The 23811-nt window shown below is 49.4% G+C and overlaps 1 protein-coding gene across 1 annotated transcript in view; it reads right to left on the reverse strand.

The window, feature by feature from the left end:
* MAP3K15 (mitogen-activated protein kinase kinase kinase 15) overlaps window positions 1–23811 on the reverse strand; it is a 123153-nt gene that overhangs the window by 1695 nt on the left and 97647 nt on the right. The window contains exons 16-26 of the mRNA XM_070604218.1: window positions 22572–22699; window positions 20687–20817; window positions 20348–20453; window positions 12145–12302; window positions 7394–7577; window positions 6429–6594; window positions 5818–5992; window positions 4828–5013; window positions 4085–4190; window positions 2941–3166; window positions 328–440 (exon numbers count right to left, since the gene is read on the reverse strand). Coding sequence (XP_070460319.1) covers window positions 328–440; window positions 2941–3166; window positions 4085–4190; window positions 4828–5013; window positions 5818–5992; window positions 6429–6594; window positions 7394–7577; window positions 12145–12302; window positions 20348–20453; window positions 20687–20817; window positions 22572–22699 — 1679 coding nt within the window. The remainder of the gene's footprint in view (window positions 1–327; window positions 441–2940; window positions 3167–4084; window positions 4191–4827; window positions 5014–5817; window positions 5993–6428; window positions 6595–7393; window positions 7578–12144; window positions 12303–20347; window positions 20454–20686; window positions 20818–22571; window positions 22700–23811) is intronic.

The raw sequence follows: 23811 nt of genomic DNA on the forward strand, positions 1-23811 counted from the left end.
CTTCCTGGTTTAAAAGAGAATAACCTCAACTGTGTCAAGGCTGAGAGAACATTACCCAGATTTTTTTTCCTTTTTCTCCCCAAAGCCCCCCAGTATATAGTTGTACATTATAGTTGTAGGTCCCCCTGGCTGTAGCTGTGTGGCACGCCACCTCAGCATGGCTTGATGAGTGGTGCCAGGTCCGCACCCAGGATCCAAACCAGCGAAACCCTGGGCTGCTGAAGCAGAGCATGCGAACTTAACCACCTGGCCACAGGGCTGGGCCCCTAGCCAGATTTTAAATGCTCTCACACACATTTAAGTCAGAGCAAGTGGAAAATGACTCACCGTTAGATTTGAATTGTAACTGAAGGTGATACAATTCTTGAGTTTTCTGTTCTAGTGTTTGCCGTAGAAGGTTCTGGTACTCTCTCTCTTTTTGAACTAGGTGTTCCAAAAGTCTGGTTAAAAAAAAAAAAGCCATCGTGTAGAGAGAGCCTAACACCATTCAATTCAACTCAAACATTTGTCGAACATTAGAGGTTGAAAAAACAGCACAATCCCTATGGACAGTCTAGTGAGGGAAGCAACAGTGTTGTTCCTCCCGAGTTTGGCGATCAGGTTGTAGGCTGTACGTGGGCACCTTCCTGGTGGTGCTTCCCCTTGAAAACAGACCAGTCCTCAGGGCATGGGTATATTGTCTCAAAACGGATCACCAACCATAAAGCCAACCTGATGGTGATCAGTGACTCAACCAGAAGGATGCTCTGATAATTTCAGCTTGTTCCTTAAGTCTGATCAAATTGCTGAGACTAGTGGTCAGGCTCTTTCCTCCTCACAGGACTAAGCCAAGGAGTCCTGAAGCCCTGCTCCTGATGGAACAGCTGGGGGAGAGGAAGGATGGCGAGAAAGGTGCACTGCTCTGAAGGTGGGAGGAATATGACTGCGAACATTTACAGAACCCAGGACTGTGCTAAATGCCTCACAGGAATTGAGGCATTTAAACCTTACAGCGCTTTGAGGAAGTAAGCACCATTTTTTCAGTCCTAGTTTTATAGCTGAGATAACTGAGGCACAGAGAAGTTAAGTAATTTGCTTAGAGTCACACAGGCTGGGCTCTTCCCATCAGGGCAGTCTCCTGACTCCCAGTCTTGTCCATGGCCCTCCCCAGGACAAGACACGACTGGGCACAGCCAAGCCTCAAACATCGGAGTCCCCTCGCCTCCGGGTGCCACCTCAGGGTGCACACATGCACGAGGGGAAGGGGCTGGCAGACTGGAGCCTTTTCTAGCATTTTTCTTTGCTCATGTACCTAGTACATGGGATTCCTTTGTTTCTAACTGCATGTTCTTTTTAATTAATTTCAATGATTCACGCTGGTGAACTAGAGAATATGGAACTGAGCTGTATTTACATTACTGAAGTTGAATATCGCAGAACAGGGCAGCAAGTAAGAGAACACAGGCGCTCCGTGGGTAATCTGGTGGCCAGATGGGACGGGGAGAGGTGGACACTTCTGCCCCCAGTGGGACAGCAAAGAAGACTGGTGCTCAATATGCAAATCCTTCTCACCCTCCCTCTGCCTGCCTTCATCAACAAGTCTTTTCACACCAGTGAAGATGATTCTACCCACTCCAACTATGGCACTCGTGTGTGCTCACCCACACCAGAGGACCGACTCAAACTGGCTCCAACTGAGTTCTTCGGAAAGGGCTCTTGGGACTGGCACTGAGCGGGACAGAAGTTACCCCAGTCAGCATCACTCTGGGCGGTAGGTACCATCCTTCTTTGGCTCTGCCCAGCCACAGCTAAGGCATCTCCACACCACAAGGACAGGCGCGCCAGGTAGGAACTGCATGTTTGTCAGCCATTTGCAGCTGGTGCTGGCTGCCATTTAATTACTAGTTCTACTGAGGTTGGAAGATAACAGAATGACTGTCAACAGTGGAGAGGGATAACCTTTGAACCCAGATATAACATTTTATGAATTTGGTGATTACCAACCTTACCAGAAAAACATTTTAAAGAGATGCTAAGTATTACTATCAACTTTCACATTTGTCAGATTTTTAAAACTTGAAAAATTTTGCGACCACTACTGGTTAGTTAAGACTCCAGGTCTTTCTAAAAAGAAATGATTAGATCTGCCTAAGACTAAACTTCACAGATCCCCAGGGGTGTATACAACTTTTCATTCAAAGTACGTCCACCTGGCACCTTATCTCCCTTTGTTAAGTATTAATCTGCATTACCAATGACCATATGGCAGCAAGGCATCATTTGGAACCAGTACCAACTAGTTTACTAAAGCTGTGGGTTATATCTTTTATAAGCCCATTGATAATGGGATTCCCCAGAACAAATGGGAATCATTTTATTCATTTACCAAATATGTTTTGAGCGCCTACTATGGGCCAGGAAGGGAACAAAACAGACCAGCCCTCTTGGGGGACTCTGACGGCAGTGTCAGTGCCTCCTGGCTGGGAAGGCAGTCCACAAATGCCTGCCTGTGATTGTGACAAATCACAAGGAGGTTCAAAGAGGAGAGGGCAAACTTCCTTGGGGTCAGGGTTATGGGATACATGTCCATGGACAAAGTGCTAACGAGCCCCACAGCTCAGCTACTGCAGGGGCAGGCTGCAGACATCCACTGCTCAGCCTGCTGGACCCACACACCATGCCAGGGCCCCCATCTTGGTGAAGAGACGCAGAGAAAGAACTCCGAGATGCTGCTGCCTTTAGTATGGCTGGTTTCTGTGTGGCCTACGGCCAGGCACTATACCTCTCTGACTCCTAATATTAGAGAGAGGGAGGCATTCTTCTAGTCCCCCGGTTGAAGCTGATAGTAGCCCCTTGCCCAGCTCCTTGGTGGTGAAGATGCTTTTCTGAGACCTGAGTGAGGCGCTCAGCAACTAAACCGATTGCTTTGCTGGTCCAGGTCGTTGTCCCACCCCTGCTCACCTGTTGGTCTCCTGCCTGAGCTTGCCCAGCTGGAGGCTCAGATGCTGCTGGTGGAGCTGCTGGGGCTGGGCCTCCTGGACAACCACCGAAGCGGGTCTGCTCCCTCCGTATGCTATCTGCGCCTCGCTTGCGGGCGGGTCTGTTGGGGGATAGTCCTCTTCCACCTCGTCCGTGTCCTTATCCACCCCTTCAGTCTCTGAGGCAGGCTCAAAGTGTGCTCGGAGCTCTGCGACATCACAGAAGAAAGGATCATGGTTCAACAAGGCCAGGGCTTGGTGTAGCTGATGTCCTGTGCCAGCCAACGAGGCTGCTCCAAGGCTGGCCCAGCCAATGCAACGGTCCCTCGGGACTGCTGTCTACAAATGGAGGGACTATTTCCCTCAGCGCTCTATAGTGAAGAGATGATCGCCCCAGTTTACAGATGAGGAAACGGGGTCTTAAAGATGTTAAGGTAGTTAGCCAAAGCCAGTTTTAAAAAGGTACAGCTAGGCTTCCACCCAGGCCTGTGTTCTCTTACTACTGAAAGTTGGCTGCTTGGAGTGGGGAGTAATGAGGTCCTGGGGTGTAACAAGCCTCTCCCGGAAGGAAGCTGAGCCTGGGCCCACGCATTCAGGGGAGCAGGCAGATGGACGGGGAGGGAGCAAAGTAAAGAGGAAGTGGCACTGTCAACGGAAGCGTTGCAAAGCCTCCCTCCATAGGAAGAAATCGCCACAGAAGGAGAATCAACTTGGGTATTAAGCTACTCTAACATTTCAAAAATAGAGTCAACAAAAACCAAAGATTTCTATAGCTGCCACGTGATGATTCTGAGACAGGAGACCGAGCCGTTAAATCATCAACCCACCAGCAGATGTTCCTGAGCACACAAGAGCATGCACTGTAGGATCCCGGCCCTCCGGCTCGGCGCTCTCTGTTGAGATCATGACTTTGGTCTACGGGCAGTCTCCTCGGTTATGCCCAGGGGCGCGCAAAGACAGCTCAAAGAGAACTTAGCATCACAGAATCTTAGCCCCAGAAGGGGTGTGTGACACATTACTTAATTGCAGGGAAGTTTATAGCCAAGGTGGAAAAGAGAAAGCAACCACTGAGTGCAGAGGACGTTTCTGATCTCTTCCATGACCTTGACCAAAAAGAGGGCACTCACCTGGCATGAGAATGGTGACTGCGGCCTGCACCGCTCGACGGATGATGTTGTCCATGGCAAACATCCAGTGGGGCCTAATTAAATGGTTTCTCAAAATTTTATTTACCTACAAATCACAAAAAATACAGATTTCTGGTCCGTTGTACTTTTATGAAATACAAGTTCTTACCAATTCTAATTTGTTTCTACTCTGAGACGAAGTTTTAACCAGGCTGCCCTGGATTCCAACCCAACTTAAGTTTCTTCTGACTGAGTCTTTCTCCAAGCTGCCCTTAAGTCATGCTGGGGTCTAGGGGACGGGTGCAGTGATTGGATCCACCTCACCGGGCCTCTTCATTGTTTATGCCACGAGCATTTATTGAGCACCTATGAAACCTCAGGCTCTGTGTTGGGGGCCAGGAACACAAAGATGAACCAGACATGGTCTTGGGCCTGGAGCGGTTCACTTCTGTTTGGGCAGACACATAAGCTTAAACCTCATGCCTCTTCAGCTAGCAGATATCTCTTGTTCCCAAATCCTATACTTCTGTTCTTTGTGGCCAAATACAGTTGGCCTGTTCACCTCTACTTGCATATTCAGTGTTTAGAAAACTGCTGAAACTCGGGATTCAGTTGTAAACAGGTAAGAAGAGATGGGAACTATGGGAGAAGATGGTAATCGAGCTCCATGGTCTTGACTATGTGCCACTTCAGTGGGCCTCCTACCTTCTGGCATGTTCTATAGGGCCAGATGAAATACTTACAGCATCCTGAAATCCAAACAGTGCCAGGTGAATCTGATTGATGGACGAGCTGTCAAAGTCCAGATCCACCTTTAGTTTTGATATAGTGGATGCCATCACCCTGTGCTCTGGGGAGCGGATGAAGTCCCTCAGGATCCCAATTATTTGCTTGATGTGGCCGACTGAGAGATGCAACTCTTCAGAACCCTGACCACCAAAAAAAAAAAAATCACTTTCATTAAGTGAGAGGAAAGCAAAATTCAAGGAGTATTGTGAGGAAACTGTATTAACCAGATTGTCCATTGATCCATTTGCTGATGGAACTGTGGACTCCCTGGGTGACAAGGGGTCTCTGTCCCCAGAATCCCCTCCATCTTTCCTGTTAGCGGGTTAGACGGCCCCCTCTCCTCCCTGGCCCGCACACACACACCTAAGCCCCTCTAGGAATGGTTCTGCCTCCCTGTAACCCCTTGAAGGCCTGCCTTGAACCGGGCTTTGTCAGAAGGCATGGTTCATAGTGGGGCAGTGGCCTCTTCCTAAAAGGACCTTTCCCCATCCAAAATAAGTTAAAAGTCAAATATTTTCATCCATAGCCTTTCTCCCTAAAGTAGCTGTTTTCCCAGCTTCTGAGGCAACTGTAGTGTGGCCTACAGCTCAGCTCCGGGGCTCGAAATGGGGATAATGAGAGAAGAGGGCAAAGGCTAGGAGCCCCGGGCTTTCTGCTGCCATTTGGCTTGTTTTCCTCCAGGGGGCAGCATCGCCCCATCAGTGCCTGGATTCGCCGCAGTGCTCCGCAAATTGGTTTCAGGGGAGCTTTTTTTCCTTTGTATTTTCTTTTGTTTTGTTGGAGGAGGGAAGGACGTTGGGAAATACTTATGGTGATTATTGGAATTGTGCAAATGTTCCAAGGTAGCAGGAACCTTGGTCCCCGTTTGGACCTGTTCCGGGACCTGGACGCGGGCCGGGGGGCAATTAGCAAGGGTCCTCTGCCTCCCCCCGCCCCGCGTGTACCTGGGCCACACACTCCAGCAGGTTGGAGGCCACCTGGTTCTGCTCCTCCCAGAGGATTCTGTACAGGATGGCGCGGCGCTCGCTGTCCTTGCGCAGCAGGAAGAGACCCGGGTCCCTGTCCTCTGGGGATGAGGCTGCGCTCCGGTCTTCCAAGACCGAGCTCTCATCCGGAACACTGGTGGACAAACACACGGACAATCCCTGTGCGTCCTGGAGTAAAGTCTCCACGCTAGGACACCGTGGGAGAGGGGTTCAGAGGTGAATCCTCTGCAGTCCCCACCTCAAGAAGGTGCAATTGCAGGAGGTGGGCAGATGGAAGAGAGGTGCGGCATTTCTTCTAACCCCCACAGCACCAGTGCTGAGAGAGGGAGGGAAAAGAGGAAGAAGGGAAGAGGGTGGGAGATGGGGAAGGGAGGGAGGGAGCCAGGACAGCGAGTGAACACACTGCGCCCCTCCCTCGGACTGCTGGCTGCCTGGTTGCCCTACTGACCATGCAGAAAGGAAGCAAAAGACCTGCACGGCCAGCTGGTTTTGACCTGGGAGGTATTTTGCTCCCTGGGGACATAAGTGCCCCTCGAAGGCCCACAGTAGGTGAACGAGGTGGGCTGTACCTGAGCAGGTGGCTGAGCTGGTGCTTGGCCGCCCGGCCTTTCTCGAAGAACGTGTCGGACTGGGCGTCGGAGTCGGGAGAGACAGAGCCATGCTCACTGCTGCTGCTGCTGCTGCCCACGGGCTCCCCCAACATGGGCAGGGCCAGGGTAGCACCCCGGGCACCCTCTGTGTGGGGGCAGACAGGCAGGGTAGGTTCAGAGAGGAAGGATGTTGCGGGGGAGGAAGCTGAGGCTTGCCAACCCCTCAGGCCAGGTGACCCGCACAGGGGCTTGCTAAGCCCATGCTGCTCTACGAACACCGAGGGATGGCGGTGAAATGTAGCTTCTGCTTCAGCAGATCTGGGGTGGGCCTGTGACTCTGCATTTCTAACCAGCCCGCACAACATGGTGATGCAACTAGTCACACTCTGGGAGCAAGATGCTGAGCAGCTCTGGCCCGCCTTCGGACCCCACGCACGGCAGGGAAAAGAGAACTAATGGCTTCCTCTTCTGAGGCCACTCTCATGTCCTTGCTGGTTAAGACTTACTGCCCTAGAAAGGGTCCTTTGGTTTCAGTGGCCTGCTGGACAGCCGCCACAGGCTAATTCCTCTGACATGCCCTTTAATCAAGGTCAGGAGCAGCACAGGGGGACAGGCCAGGCTCCAAAAATGAAGTACCAGGCCCTGCATGTGGGGAAGACACAAAACCCCGGCCAGGGCACCTCTCGCCTCCCTCCTTGGCACAATCCCAAAGGAAAGACTTTAACAAGGAGTGGGAGCATCACAGTCACCCATGAGGCTTCCTGTGCCTCTGTCAGGAAATCAAGGGACAGTCACTGGTTGAGTTTTGACAACCCCCACACTTGCTGCACCAATCCCTGCCACTGGTCACAAAAATGGGTGCCGTGTGGGCACCGGCACTCTATCTGAGCAACAGAGAAGCCCGGGGCCCAGGGCACGGCCCCAGCTCTCCAGGTAGGCCTCACCTGGTGGCTTGAAAGCAATTCGGTTCTTCTTGCCCTTGTGCACCTGCCGTAAGAAACCCTCTTTGAGCAGGTCAGTGGCAGTGACACGTTTGTGGGGGTCAGGCTCAAAACAGGATAAAATGAAGGCTCTGGCTTCAGCTGAAAGGGCTTCTGGAATCTCAGGGTGGATCTTAAACATCCCCACCTGCATTTGAGGGAGAGGCAACAGATGTGACAGTGAGGCCTCAGGCAAATCCAGGTGTGCATGCCTTCACTACAGAGCTCCTACACCTGCCACCCTAGGAGGGGCTGGCGATGGACTGGAACAGCAGCCTCCATGACTCGCACCTGTGTCCACGCCCCTGGCTGGCCTCTTGGGACCTTGCTTTGCCCAACAGATTGTGGGAGAAGTGTTTCAGAGCATATGCCTTAAGAGGCCTCCCACAGGGGCCGGCTCAGTGGCCGACTGGTTAAGTTCGCGGGCTCCGCTGCGGCAGCCCAGGGTTCAGATCCCGGGTGCGGACATGGCACCGCTCGTCAGGCCACGTTGAGGCGGCGTCCCACATCCCACAACTAGAAGGACCTGCAACTAAGATATGCAACTGTGTACAAGGGGGAGTTTGGGGAGATAAAGCAGGAAAAAAAAAAAAAGATTGGCAACAGTTGTTAACCCAGGTGCCAATCTTAAAGAAAAAAAAAAAAGAGGCCTTCCGCTTCTGCTCTAGCACTCTTGGGAGCCCTGAGACCACCATGCAGGGAGGATGCCAAGGATGAAGGGCCACATGGGAGAAGCCCTCCATGAGCATGCTGCCTCAGCCAAGACGCCACTTGGACGCAGTGACACAAGTGAGCCCGGGCAAGACCACCAGAAGAGCCAACGGTCTTCTTCCCACAGAATTGAGAGAAAAGCGCTTGCTTTAAGTCTCTCACGTGTCGGGGTGGTTTGTTATGCAGCAGGATGCTCTGAGGGTGTTGAAAGGCATCTGCGGCCTGTTCGTTGATACACAGGGTCCCCAAAAGACGCTACATACATCTCTCAGTCTCTGTGCAGTCACAGCCCAAATCCCCCACCGCCCAGCTGTAAATGCCATGCAGACCACACCTGGAGGCTGGTCCCTTGTGGCCCATGCCCTCATCCCCGTGGGGTAAAACTGGCTGAGGAAGGGGGCACTGCCCTTTCCCGTGCGGGCTCCTGCTACAATTTCTGCTCCAGCTCATCAGTGTCCTGCTAAAGGCTCTCTGTCCCTGTGACCTATAGGGGAGCAGGAGGTGGGGCTGAGTTGTCACATCTGTGACATGGCAATGCTTCCACAAGTCCTCCTCATCCATCCTGCAGACCGCCTCCTGCCTAACTGTTCCCATGGAGATGGCTCTCTACTCGCCTTCAGAGTCATCATCTTAAAGTCCGCAGTCTTCCCTGTGTCTTTCCCAAGCCCACCTAATAAACCAGGGGTGGAAGCCATCTGTCTTCCAGATCCGCCCCACTCCTAGCTCCTCGGCAACCCTGGGGGCTGGCGTGGCCTTCCTTACCCGCCGAGCAAGATCTGGGTGCTGCAGGGAGCAAACCGCAAGCCTTCCCACTTCGCACCCCGAAGTCCTTTGACCCGGGCTGTGCTTACCATTCCTGATGCTGCTCCTTGTGGGCAGGACGACAGCTTGAGAGCTTTGGATTGAGGGGAGGGAGGGTTGGGGGGTAACTACTCAACAGGCATAAGGTTTCAGTGAAACAAGATGAGTACGTTTGAGAGACCTGCTGTACAACACTGCCTGGAGCCAGCAATACTACACTGTGCACTTAAAAATTTGTTAAGAGGGCAGATCTCGCTAAGCGTCCTTACCACAGTAAAATAAAACTTTAAAATATGAGTTTGGGGGGCTGGCCCCGTGGCCGAGTGGTTAAGTCTGTGCGCTCCGCTGCAGGCGGCCCAGTGTTTCGTTGGTTCGAATCCTGGGCACGGACATGGCACTACTCATCAAACCACGCTGAGGCAGCGTCCCACATGCTACAACTGGAAGGACCCACAACGAAGAATATACAACTATGTACTGGGGGGCTTTGGGGAGAAAAAGGAAAAAATAAAAAAAAATCTTTAATAAAATATGAGTTTGGGATTTTGAGAACACTAAAAGCTGGACAGAATCCAAGCCCCAAGATCTGAAACGCTGGGCACCTTGCAGGTGGCACCCCTCACCTGAGGGTGGGGAGGTAAGGGCACTAGGGGAGCCCGAGACAAAAATTCAGGACAAGAACTCAAAGGGTGGCTTCTCCCCTGGTACCCCGGCACCCTGCAAGTACATTACTTATAAGGGTGCTTTGCTGTTACTCAACTGGTCCCTGTATTAGTTTCCCAGGGCTGCTGTAACAAAGTACCACAAACTGCATGGCTTTAAACACCAGAAATCATATTCTCACAGTTGTGGAGGCAGGAAGCCCAAAATCAAGGTGGCAGCAGGGCCGTGCTCCCTCTGTGAGCCGGAGGGGAGTCTTCCCGTGCCTCTCCCTAGCTTCTCATGGTTGCCGTCAGTCTTTGGCAGTTTGTAGATGCATCGCTCCAATTTCTGCCTGTACATGGCATTCTCCTTGTGTCTCTTCACGTTGTCTGCTCTCTGTGTCTGTCTCTGTGTCCAAATTTCCCCTTTTTATAAGGACACCAGCCATACCGGATTAGGCCCACCCTACCGATCCCATCTTAACTTGATTAGCTCTGTAAAGACCCTATTTCCAAATAACATCCCGTTCTGAGGTACTAGGGGTTAGGACTTCAAGACATCTTTTTTTAGGGGACACAAACCCGTAACAGTCCCTTTGGAGGAAAAACAGTTCCTTTTGTTTCAGACACTGCCCAGAAATTTCTTAAAATTTTTCTGAAGGATTCTAGAGATCCCAGAAATAATTTCTACAGTCTTTGCAAAGAGAACACAGGGGACATTATTTAATAATAGCTTTCTAGTTTGCAATAAAAATGGATTTTACATGCCATCCGCAAAGCTCAATATATTTGCAAAGAATCTGTATAGCTAATTAGCTAACCAGAAACGAAGGAAGGGAGGGGGGAGTCGCTGGGGCCCTGTGGATGAGCTGAGAAAGTCACAGCCTCCAGACAGCTTTCCTGAGCGGTGCAGGAAGCTGGCAGCCGATCAGAAAGTAGAGAGCCATGGCTCTCAGGTGGGCCCTGGTGTTCTTCTCAGCATCAGCTCGTATTGATTCCGAGGCTGTGCCTGAGCTCAGGAAAGATCGTCAGCGGCCCCAGTCGGCCCCATCACGGATAGATGTTGGAGGGCGGGGGAAGGTCGTTGCTGTCCTCCAGGCCTGGTGTTCAGGGTCTTGTTGGGATTGCAGGTGCCAGGAGACACTTGTCGACTTGAGGTCTTGGCTTTGGAGCTGCCTGACAGCTGCTGGGAGGGTGGGAAGCTCTGAGAACCTTCTGCAGAGGCCAAGCTGGAGAGAGCAGCCAAGGCACCCCCAGCACAGAGCACTGAGAGCCCACTCAGCAGGCTGCATGCAGCTCACAGGCAGAAACCCGCACTCATGCCTTTGAGTCCTTTCTGCCGAAGAGGCTGAGCTGGAGGGCCTGACAAAGATGCAGGCAGCAAGGCTGCAGGGCAGACAGCCTGAGAGGCCGCCTGTCTAGCAGAGAAGCAGCAAGAAAGGCCTCTGGAATCATATTCCCTCAGGCTGCTTTGATGCACTGTGACCTCATTGTCCATAAGCAGTGGCCACTTAGCCTTTTGCGACCCCCACTCTCTCCCTTCTTAGCCTTGGGGTGAACAAAAACGCTCCATGGAAGGTCAGTGCTGGTAATGGACTCAGGGCTACAGCCCCTCTTAAACTTTTCCAAGCGTACACGGAGCCCCAGGCCACAGACCTGACCTTGGGACCCCCATGGCTGTCCTGGCATCAGCTTCCCATGAGGTCACGAGCAAGCATATTCCTTCCCAAGGGGGCATGCCCAGCGGTGAGGGTTTTCAGATTGACAAAGGCAATCTTATCTGATATCCAAAGTCCTACCTCTCCAAACCCAGTCAGAGACCTGCCCTCCAAAGACACAGCCCCCCACGGCCTTCGAGCCTTACCTAGGGGAAGGGCAGACACAGATTCAAAATAAAGAGGTTCCCTGTTGAAAATAAGGAAAGAGACAGCTGCTCTTTTCTTAGAGCATTTACTTTAGAAAACATGTAATTATAAGTTCTTTGTCTCTTTGAGATGTATGTAAATCTGTGCAAAAGCGAAATAAGCCTCTAGCCAGGAACTCTTTCTCAAGGACCTGGGGGCCATCTCTTTGAAATGGCATCAAGGAAGCGAGGACCGGCCACTATGTCCCAGTTTCTGCAGGAAGGTAGGGGCCTAAGTTCAGTGGTGCCTCGTTCCAAAACTTCCTCCTGCCTTAAAGCTTTGAGAAGTTTATTTTTCTTTTGGGTAAAGCCAACTGGCCAATGCAAATGGTCGCCCAGGTGAACGGTGGATGAACTATTGTGACCAAAGGTGCTGTCCAGTCCACGCACCTGAGGACTAGTTAGCGTTTCTCTTGAGAACATGGATGGAAAGGGTTGTAGTGCTTGGCTTGATAAAAGGATGAGAGTTCTTTCTGTCTTTGCAACCTCTTAGCAGATTGCCTATGACACATATCACATTCTGATTTAATGCTTATTCGATAATAAAACTATTTTCTTTTTCTTCCACCTTTGTGGAGAGATTTCTGGATTGGGAGGAGATTTTGTTTTTACTTATATTTCCCCAACACCAGCAACCTAAATCACCAAACATGTCTTACTTTGAACATTGCTGCCTGCGGTTCACCGAGCTCATGGAACGGAGGCCTGCTGGTGGCCATCTCAATGATGGTACAGCCCAGGGACCAGATATCAGCTGGGGCACCATATCCGCGAGGTCCTTGATCAATAATCTCAGGCGCCATGTACTGCAGAGTGCCTATTGGAAAAAAATAAAACAAAGATTGTGGGCACCATATTGCTTAAAATCTAAGTGGAACATTAGTAAACAAACGTGAACTTTAATGCTCTCATTAATGACAAGATGGAGCCTGGTTTCACACATAAACGATATGGTTGCATCTTTTCTTTGACCAGAGACATGCAACATGCCTTCCTTTAATGCTTAGTCGTTTTGAGAGAGGATTGCTCAGCCCCTTGAAGGATAAATGGGCCCAATTCAATTCAGTCACCGCATATTAGCATACATCAGATCCAGGGAAACCAGAATGCAAGAAACACAGTGCCTGAGCTTTCGGAGCTGCCTAGTGGAGGAGATGGACATACTGATGATGGTGGTGGCAGCAGCAATGGTAAAACGTAGTAAGGGCTATGTCAGAGGTGTACACAAAGGGCTCCGAGAACATGGATGGAGAAGTGCTTGCTTCTGCCTGGTTCAAGTCAGGGAAAGCTATAGCTGGGTCAATTTGGGTCTCTGGGAAGTAAATTCCAAGACAGGATTAGACATACGAAAGATTATTGGAGGGTGTATGAAGCATAAAGGGGGAGGGAGCTGGATGTGCAGGGAGAGCTGTCAGACTGCAATGCAGGTCTGACACCTGGGAAACAAGGGGAGGAAGGAAGAATTGGGTAGGAATAGTCTCAGACGGCGGAGCAGCTCTGAGACAGCTTGAGCCAGGCCACTGGGGAGCCCCTGACCCAAAGTTGCCCACTGGAAGAGTCTCACATTGGTTCTAGTACCCCCACCATACTCAGTCACTATATGGGACTGCCAGTGAACTAGACTCCTACCTCCACGGTTGAAGAGGTGGACAAAGGGATGGGAGGACATCCAGACAGGCGAAGAGCTTGAGCAAAAGCCTATAGGTGTGAAGCACAGGGTGAGTTTTGGGAACCACAAGTGATGTTTGACACAGGGCAGGGAATTAAGAATAATTAAGGAAGCAGTGGCCAGGGCGCAGCCCAAACGGCAAACTGTGTGTTCCAGAGGCTCTGGCTTTGGGCTTTCTCCTCTGGGTCACGAACCACCAGAGGTCGCCACAGGGAAGGTGGTGATCAGCTATAGCACTGGGAGGAGAAGAGCTTGTGGAAGGATTCTTGGAGAGCTAGGCAGGGAGGGCTATCAAGGGCTCTGGGAGTAAAATCTTTGGTTTTCTTTGAAACTAAGCCTGAAGAAAGGGGAAATGTGGAAGCAACAACAGCAGGTGCGATGTGCTGGCAAAGAGGTTTATAATAAACAATGAACTCAGAGATGACATCGGCAAGGCATGAGCAGAGAACACTGATGCCCAGAGAAATTCAAGTGCTCGTCTCAAGATCACACAACCAAAGCGAGTTTCCTGAGTCTTGAGCAATGAAACAAAGGGCTCATTGGTTAAAAAATAGTTTCAAGAAGCTACCTACTACATCCTCCTCTTGAAGATCCAATGTCTTATTACCATTTTTCCTTCCTACGAGCATTTGAAAGGCTTTAGGACAGCTTTAACCAATAGAATGTTCTGCAATAATGGAAATGTTCCATTCTGTGCAGTTCAATACGGTAGCCACTAGCCACATATGACTGTTGAGGCCTTGAAATGTGGCTGCTGAGACTGAAGAAATGAATTTTAATTAAAAATCTTTTGAACTTTATTTATTTCTTACTAACTTCATGTTAAATATAAATTGAGTTGGATCAGTAGGCACAACAGATCAGTGGGGCAGAAATGATGGCTTTGGTCTCCTGATCTGAAAGCCTGGTTGGAAAGTGTTCAGTTGGCTGCAGGGTTAGGGAAGATGGAGGCTCACAGCACTTGTTGCTTTGTTAGGAAATCCCAGAGCCCCAGGAAGGGAACTTACAGTGACACAATATCCCCTCCAGGCCCCTACTGCTGTGAATAACAGAAGGAGAGGCCTTGGCAGGGAACGTACCTTCTAACTAATCTATAATTCATTAATTAAGGAAAGATGACACAGTGCTGTTTATTAAGCTATTATCCCTCAGCTCTGCTGTGACACTGGGTCTGGGACTCTGCAAAACCATATTTCTGCTTTGTCTGCTGCTCCCTGTTGGGGGGGGGAGGGGGGCGCGCGGAGAGTGAGAGAGAGAGCGTGCAAGCAAGCGAGCGCACACCTGGAAGGAAAGAGGAAGGAGAGGTTACTTCTCCTCCCAGTTTGCTCACTGTTGCTCTGAGCAAGCTTCACTTTGGACCCTTGGTTGGTCCAGTAGCAGAGGTCAGCTCCAGTTCCTCGTTTTTTTGTCCACCCCCCCATACTTCTAGAACCCGCTTCATCTTGCCCACCCAGAGTTACCTGCCCCAGCCCAGTGGCACGGCATCCCCTCCCGAAAGGTTCAAATCCCACCCTTCCCTGTGCTGCCCCAGCCCCAGGGATGTAGGCTGCTTGCTGATAACTCAGTCCCAGGAACCAGTTCTTTCTAGTAAATTCTCTCTGTAAAAATAACTGGGGTGATTTCAATTTTCCTGCCTGGATCCGTTGAACACCGTCACTAAAAGCTCATTCTTAAAAGAACAAGGGGATAAACTGTTGCAAAGTTATGCAACAGTAGAAAACAGTACTAAACCAAACTGCAATGGCTTAATGACCCTGGTCGAATAACTGTCCACCTTAGTACAACTGTTCACAACTGGAGGATAAGTCTGCCTAAGGCTCGGCTTGGAGATTTTCTTTATAAGGAACCATAGTGAACACCCCCCTATCTAAAGGGAGGGACTCAGTGACATCTATATTAGTTATTTATTGCTATGTAAGAAATTACCGCAAACGTTAGCAGCTTAAAACAACAGTTATGATCTCACCCAGTTGCTAAGGGTCAGAATCCAGGAACAGCTGGGCTGGGTGGATCTGGCCCAGAGTCTCTCATCAGGCTGCAGCTGAGGTGTCGACTGGAGCTGCAGTCATCTGAAAGCTAGGCTGGGGCTGGAGGACCCACTACCAAGCTCATGTGGGCATTAGGAAGAGGTTTCAGTTTCTCACCATGTAGGATCCTCCATGGCTTCTCCCAGAGCAAACAATCCAAAGAAAGTGAGCAAGAGGGAGGCCACACTGCCTTTTCTGAGCTAGCCTCCATGTCGCACACCACCACTCTGCCTTAATCTATTCATTAGAAGTGAGTCACTAAGTCCAGCCAGCATTCAAGGGGAGGGGATTACAGGAGGCTGTGAATACCAGGAAGTGGGGATCACTGGGGGCCATCTCGGAGGCTGTTGGCCACATATGACTTCCAATTAGCACTCAATGGCTTACAAAGTGTCTCCATGTAGTGTGTCCATCTGACTCTAACAACTCTGTAAGGGCGGGCAGAGGAGGCACTATCTACCATTATTCCCATTGCACACATGAGGAAACTGAGGCTCAGAGAAGCTGGGCATTTGCTCAAGCTAGAACCCAGGTCTTCTGTCTCCAAATTTGGAGCTACACACCAAGGCATCGCTGATCTATGTAATGAATCCAGGAGGAGCACAATTGAAGAAAAAGCTGCCTGAATGAGAGCAGCTGATGCAAGGCTTTCCAAAGCCATAATGTGACTTGTTTCCATATGACTGGAAGGCGTAGAGCAATAATGGAAAACCGGGTGCTCCATTTTATTTACGACCGTATTCGGAGGAAACCATCCACTTACAGGGAACAGCCAACAGAGGAGATGGATCCACGCAATTATTTCAAATAGTCAAGGGACTGTCCCAGGTGGTGTGCATGTTGTGGGTGTGCATCAGCTGTACCAAAGGCTGGCTTCTGTCAAGAAAACCAAGTGAAGATGCCATGGGGAGGGGGCATCTGAATAATGCAGAAATCCTGGAAAGTTTGCTTGCCTTAAATCTAGCTCTCTTAAGGGTTCCATATCCTCCCTAAACTGCATTTCCTCCACGGTGTGCCCATCACACTGGTCACTTGATCAGCCAGCCAGCCACAGCTCTAGGTACCTCCACTGGTGCAGAGTGCAGATAAGGTGACCAGGAGACCCGCAGGCACTGCCTCAGCCTCCCTGGGACATGAAATCCACTGGGGGCTCCTGGACAATTGCCCAAGCAGGATTTTCAAATTACCAGCAAAGAAAACCCACAGCAGAGGACAATAATTTAGAAGTTTTGACTGAGGTCCCAAGATATGATCCAGATACCAAGGCAAGGGGCGAGAGCGGACCCACAGGTGCACACTCCTAAGGGGGGCTCAGACAACTGGGTGCACAACTTGTAGGGGCCTCCCACCCAGATCAAGGGGTTAAAGGGTTGAGAGAGTAGAGACAGGGGGTGGGGCTAGAAAGCGATGTCTTTAGAGAGAGCTGCGCTGAGGGGTCTACCCTCCCTCAGCACAATCACACTTGAAAGGAGGCCACACATGTCAGCATCTTCCATGGGCCCCTCGAGATCGCGTTAGAGCCCAAAGTTTCAAAATTTCATATTGACAAAGCTGAGAAAAAGAGAAGTAAGGTGCGGTCTTCTACGCCTCTGGGGGCCACCCCAGTTGCCCAGACCAAGGGATGGGCCTGGTGAGAGGAGACACCACTTCCTCCTAACCCAAAGCCTTTGAGGGCTCCTCACTGGGCCCACTCAGAGCTCCATATCTATGTGTCCCCTGCAGGTACACTGCATAGAGGACTGGGTCCCATGGGAGTAAAAGCAGCTTACAGCAGCAGAGTTGGGGACCATAGGGTCTGGGGATATCATCACACCCTCTCAACAGCGGGTCAAAGATGCACGAACCCCAGACACCAGATGCGGGACCCATTGTAGAAATACTGCTTTAGGGTCTTTTTAAAAAGACTCCTGCCCAAAGACAGTCTTCCAGGACCTGGATCCCTCAGGAGAAAAAGTTGGAGGAGTGGATACAATGTGAGGAGTGGGCAGGGACATTCAGCTAAAGGCCAGGCCCCTGCGCAGGACGTGGGAGTTATATTCAGAGGGTCTCGGCAGGAAAGAGTTGACAGGAACCATCAGCCAGACCCAGAGCCCACAAAGCCAGCTTAGAACAGTGCTAGCCAAGTGACAACTTCCCATGCCCCTCTCCTTTCCTTCCGGCAGCTGGTGAGTAGGGCAGGAGGTGGGCGAGGGAGAAGGCCGACCCCCCACTCCTGCGCTGCCTGCCCCTGGGCCAGCAGGAACAGGGAGAGAAGTGTGCCCTTCCACGGAGGAGCAGAGTGCTGCCGAGTAACCAGCCGGAACCCTTGACTGAATGCAATGACTGCGTTCAGACTGTGCTTGCTTCTCAAAGTGCCAACTATGATTTCCACTTGTTATCTAAGGGTGGCTGGAAAAGTCACGAGAAAGGACTACTGCTCTGGGCAGGCTGGAAAGGGCAGTGCAAGACAAAAATAAAGTGGCTTTCATGATTACACCCTTTGAGTTGGACAGGTTGAACACGTTAGTTATGCACACAAACTCAATTCTCTCCAAGGCTCCTGCCAGCTCTAAGAACCTGTGACTTCTAAGTGCAAATGAGCATTTCTTTAATTAAAAAATACTTCAGCTGCACTTGCTATGAGCCAGGTACTGGTCAAAGCAGCTCATCAGTATCAACTCAGTGAATCCTCATGACAACTCTACGAAGTAGGGATTATGAGCGTCTCTGTCTTACTTATGTAGAAACAGAGACACAGAGAGGTTAAGTAATATGCCCAAGGTCACACAGCTAGCAAGTGGTTGAGCCAGAATTTGAACCAAGAATGTTTACAGCCATAGACCAGAACAGGGTTCCTGTCCAGACTTCCACTCCTGGGTATCTACCCAAGAGGGAAACCTCTATCCACACAAAGGCTTGTATGCGAATGTCCACAGCAGTATCGTTCACAACAGCCCAAAAGTGGAAACAATACAAATGACCATTAACTGGCAGATGGGTAAACAAAATGTGGTCTATACATACAAGGGAATACTATTCAGCCAGAAAAGGAATGAAGCCCGATATGTGCCCTCGAAAAGATGATGTGAAGTGAAAGAAGGTAGATGCAAAGGGCCACATAGTGTGTCATGCCGTTTGTCTGAAATCTGTGGAGCAGGCAAATCCATACAGACAGAGAGCAGATGAGCGGTCACCTGGGGCCGGGGTGGGCACGGGGACTGACTGCAAAGTGGCACAGGGACCTTTTTGGGGTGATGGAAATGATTGTGGCAATGGCTGCACGACTCGGAAAATCTAACCAGAAACCATTGAACTGTGCACTTCAAATGGGTGTGTTTTGTGATACGTAAGTTATACCTCAATAAAGCTGTTAAAAAAACAAAAGCAAAGGAGGCTGACCCCCGCCATCACGGCCCTTCCTCTTGTTCCAGTCGGTTTACACCTATGGTGAAAACCCTTCAGAGGAACACAGGGGGCCAGGGCTTCAGGCCAAGAAGTTGCCCGAAGCCTTTGATTCTCCTTCCAGGCTCCGACGGCCTCCGGGTCATCTGCGTGGAAAAGCCCCACTGAGTTCAGCCGCACCCACCTGCACCCACCGCTAGGACTTCCGCACCACCAGCTGAGGTTTCTTTACAGAACTGCTCTGTCTTGCAAAGAGCAATTGTATGCAGGGGAATTTCCTACCCAAAATGAGACCCCTTCTTTATTATCCCCCAAACACCCCTGCGTTATTTTGCAATGCAAAATTCATGCCTCCTCAAGCCAATTACTGGGGAAAATGTGATATGCGAACATGAATTATACATGTGTTTTCTTTGTGAATTTTTTTTTCTCCTTGGGGATGCTAATTATGAGATAAATTGTTGGGGGTTTTATGTCTTGAAATAACTTCTTGTCATATCAGAGTCCCTCTTGCTACATATTGCCAAGCTAATTGGTGGCTTCCAAAGAGGAGAATATAAGTCATTTTCAATTAGGGTATTAAAAAGATGTGCCAGACACACATACGTACATACACACACACACACACACACACACTCATCTATACATGTTGATATATGTATATTTATATCAGAAAACAATGAATGAAAATTCAGTACACTCTTTCTTTGGGAGATTGTCCCTGGTGTAATATTTTCCCATTTTGAGGGAAATGGGTATTGTACCTCCCTTGGTATTACAACTGAGAAGTCATTTCTGATGCATAAAAGTTCCCCCTTGAGACAGGGAACATGGCTCCACTGTGGGCGTCCAGTGGCCAACATACAACAAGTCTCTTGTTGAAGACAAGTCTTTCAGTGCTGAGATTTTATTCACCCAAACTGGCCCCTCCAGAGCTTGGTGCTAGAGGGAGAGAGCACAGTCATCTGTCTTTCACAGCTTATGTCAGAGCTATAATACTATAAGCGCTGTTTCATAATTCCATCAAGCAAAATCTGTGTGATCCTTTTATTACCCCTTAGGGGACCATAAACCTTTACTTATTCAAAATCACGACTTCTTTCCAAGGATCAAAGTTTTTACTATAGCTGCTTTTAAGCAGGAACGTCAAAAAACTATAGGTAGCTTTTGAGCATCATTCTACTCATTGGTCTTGTAAGTGGAAAGCTAGCTGGCAATTTTATACCACTCTCCGAGTTCAGTCCCTCTCAACACTTAAATGATTCCATTACTGACACATGGAAAAGAAAAGCCAATTCCTCAAACCCACTTAGAATACCATACTGCCAGAAGAATTAGCCTCCCTTGGAAACACAATCATGCCAAAGCACAGGATACCACAATTCACTAAACTAACAGACTATTTTTATGATAGACCAATCAAATGTCCTAAAAAGTTGTCTGAGGAATTACCCACGATTCTAAAAAATGTGCATTAACTTCACAGAGAGGTTGCCATTTTATGATTGCTTAGAAACCCTCAGCAAACCTCAAGCAGAGCACTACACCCACCCGACCTTTGAAGACAAAGAAGAAAGTAAGGAAACCTTGCCGCAAGTAGCTGGCTCAGTGCATCATCATGGCAGAGTTCAAACAATTTGAAGTTGGGGACAATACACCGTCCACTTCAATGATCAATTGCTCACACTGCACTGAGGTGCTCATAAGTAACTCTCGAAGGACTGCAGCCTGCCCAGCAAGCCTGGCTCCAAGAGAGCCGCCCACACCAAGCTCCCTCTTGCTTACCAGCAAAAGTCTCCGTACATGGATTCACTCCTGCAAGACGCTTAGAGGTTCCAAAATCGGAGATTTTCACCACTCCGCTATAGGTATTCACCAGGACATTATCACCCTGTAGAAAAGGAAGAACGTCAAATGCTTAAAGACAGACTTAAACAAACTAACACGAAACAGCTTTGGATCTTAAGAAACGGTCACAAGTCTTAGGAAGACTAGACTGCACTCTGGGGACTGTCATGCTCAATCCTTTCCCGTCTGTGAGCCGGTCGACCTGTAGACACCACCAGCAGCTCACAGGGTCTGAGACGCACAAATGAAGCCTCATGGGCTCAGACAAGCAAGTACCTTGATGTCTCTGTGCACAATCTGGTTTTCATGGAGATACTTAAGGCCTTCTAGGATCTGCTTGGTGTAAAACTTGATGGAGGGCTCCTTCATTGGCCCCCATTTTGATCGCAAAAGAGCAGAAAGGCTTCCTGGAAATGGACACAGCAGAAAACTCGTCAGGGTGACGAAGATTCCATTGTAAAAGCTCGGGGAAATAAAATGAAGTGATGGTGCTAACCTAGTGGAAGCACTCGCGCCAGCATCACTGTAGCTGCGCTAAACCCACTGCGATTCCTCCCTCTCTGTTGTCTGTTTCCCAGCCGTGCAAGCAGCGCAGCCAGAGAAGGACTGGAGGCGAATCAGCACATCGGCCTGAGCCGAGGGGGAGGGTGAACAGGAACCCCTTGTGACCCTGAAATTCAGTGGGGCCACCTTCGGGTACGCAAAGTCAGGAGGAGAGCACGATGCTCTCTGAACTTGGGAGGGCTGGCCCAATGCTGAGGATCCTGCACAAGCGTCTCAGTCATTTGGCCTGGGTCAAAGCCACGTTTTATACCTCGCCCTGACATAAGGGGTGGACAGGAACAGAGTGAGGGGCCCTTCAGGGTAACAGGGACTAGGATTTGAAGAGATTGGGTCTCTCCATCCTCATTGTGAGAAGGCCCCAATGCCAGGTCACAGGGGCAGGACCATCTTAACAATCCCCTCCTCCAATTAGACTATTAAACATTGAACCCTGGGGCCAAAACAAAACCTCTCTTCACTGCACGCTGACCACCCGTTTCAGAGGTCGTCATGCAGGCCCTCGGGCATCAGCCAGTGTCATAGGCGCAGACCTTGCTAGGCCTCAGTGTCCCTGTAGACGGAGACGCACATCTATCTCCAATTCTGTTGTCAATTCTGTTGTCCTCACTCCTGGAATATCGATTCACGTGAACAGCAATGAACAGTATGTTCCGCTAGACTATGAGCAACTTGAGGGAAGAAGAAACTATATTTATTGTAATGTAACCCTCAAAATCTAGCCCATTGCCTGGCTCTTAATATATACAGTTCGGCTCTTAATAACTAACTGTTGGTTGAATGAATGAATGAATACAGATTTCTAACTGAAGTTTTTACATTTGTATTCAGATCATAATTATCATTCTTCTTATTATTATCTTTTAAATGAGCACTTACAGAGTTCTTGTTCTCTGCCAGGTACTGTTTTAAGAGCTTTACATACATTATCTCATTTAATCCATCCCAAAACCCACTAAGATAGGGTCATTATTACTCCAATAATTATTAATTACTACTCCAATTATTATAGTAATTATTATTACTCCAATTTTACAATTAATTTATTCAATCAGAAAACTGAGGGCACAGAGAGGTAAAGAATTTGCCTAAGCTCACACAGCTTGCAGATGGAGGGACTAATTCACACTAGACAGTCTGGCTCCAGCTCCGAGGAAGTTCTACCCCCGCACAATACTGCCTGCATTTGAGGATTTTGTGGATAAAGCACTGGTGTTTGATTTCACTGTCAACATGCTATTTTGAAATGTCATTTAAAAAACCTCTGTCCTCTCTTCTCCAAACCGTCTTTAATCTCCTAGACTGTGAAGGCCTCAAGGCTGGAGACTATGCTTTATTCATGTCTCCGTCTCCAGCGCTCAGCCCAGCGGCTGGCACTCAGTAGATCCTCGATGAATATTTGATGATTGAATTAACAAGGCAGAAATAGACTGTTTATGTGACATTGGCAAGTTTGTCTCCAACTCCTCTGAGAAACAAATGCTCTCCCACATCTAAAAGGTCTGTCATCTTGTAACTGGCAGGAAGGATAATGATGTTCACATTAGATTTTTGTCAGTGATTTTCAGCGTGTGAGACCGGAAGACCAGTGACTACTCACCCCCAGGCACCTGCTCCATAAAGATCTTAATGTAGCCATCCTCGGAAACAGAGCCAAGGTACTGAACGATATTGCGGTGCTTGAGGTACTTGTGAAGGGCTATCTCCTCATGCAGAGGCTGAGAGTACCTAGGAGGAAAGACAGAGCCAGTGTCACCTGCCAAATCCCAGGGGCTTGGGGTCGGCCCTGCACCTCGCCAGTCCCCGCCCTGCTGCTGGCCATCCCTTCTTTCTGAAAACGTTCTCTCCCTTGGCTCCCATGAGACTACTCAACTTCTCATCTGTAAAATAGGAGATGATAATACCAGCCATGCAGGGCTGCTGGGGGCCAAAGTGTGTCATGTTTCTTAGGCACTCAGTGGAGTGCCTGGTGTGTGGTAGGTACTCAGTGAATGACTGCTATTGTTACTATCGCTAAGGTTAGGACTTGAATTCTCCAATCATCCTTTGCATCTCTCAACAGCCCCTCTTCCTCTGCCTCCCATGAAGGGTGGTGTTCTAGAAGGTTCTGTCCTCAGCTGCCTTCTAATCTCATTGCACTGTCTCACTCCAGACTACAGCAACAGCCACCTAATGGACCTCCCAGCCTCTGGCCTCTTTAGTCTATCCTCCCCCGGCCACCATATTCCTTCTTCCTAAAACACACACCTCATCATATCACTTCCCTTCATAAAGTCCACATAAAGACCAGATTGCTTAACATAGCATCAAGGGCCTTCAAACTCAGGTCAGACCACATCTTTTAAATTTTTGCCTCAGCACAAGAGCACCCCCGCCCCACATCCTACATTCAAGTCACAATAGACAATTTGTTGTTCCTGAATACACTCTGGGCTTTAACAACTCTGTTCTTCTCTTAGCATAGAATGCTTTGGCCTCCTTTTCTGCCAGATGAACTTCCTCAAAGGCCAGCTCAAAGATGGTTTATTTTCTCAAACTTGCCACAACTCCCCCCAGAAAAGTAATTCGCTCCTCTCCTATGTTTTACAAACACACTCTGTACTCCTCTATCATGGCACTTGTCATTTTGACTCCCAGGCAAGGTATCTGCATTCCCTACCAAACCGGGAGCACTCTGGGATAAGGAGAGTATCCTAGTCACCTTTCAGTCCTCAGTGCCAGCCCAGAATCTGGCACAGAGAAGGTGCCCAATATCCTAAATTCAGCCTGTAAATTTAGGGAACAAAACAATACAGTCTCGAAGGTCCCTTCTAGCTCTAAAATCCCAGGAACGACTATCA

The sequence above is a fragment of the Equus przewalskii genome, chromosome X, assembly GCF_037783145.1.
Source record: "Equus przewalskii isolate Varuska chromosome X, EquPr2, whole genome shotgun sequence".
NCBI lineage: Eukaryota > Metazoa > Chordata > Mammalia > Perissodactyla > Equidae > Equus > Equus przewalskii.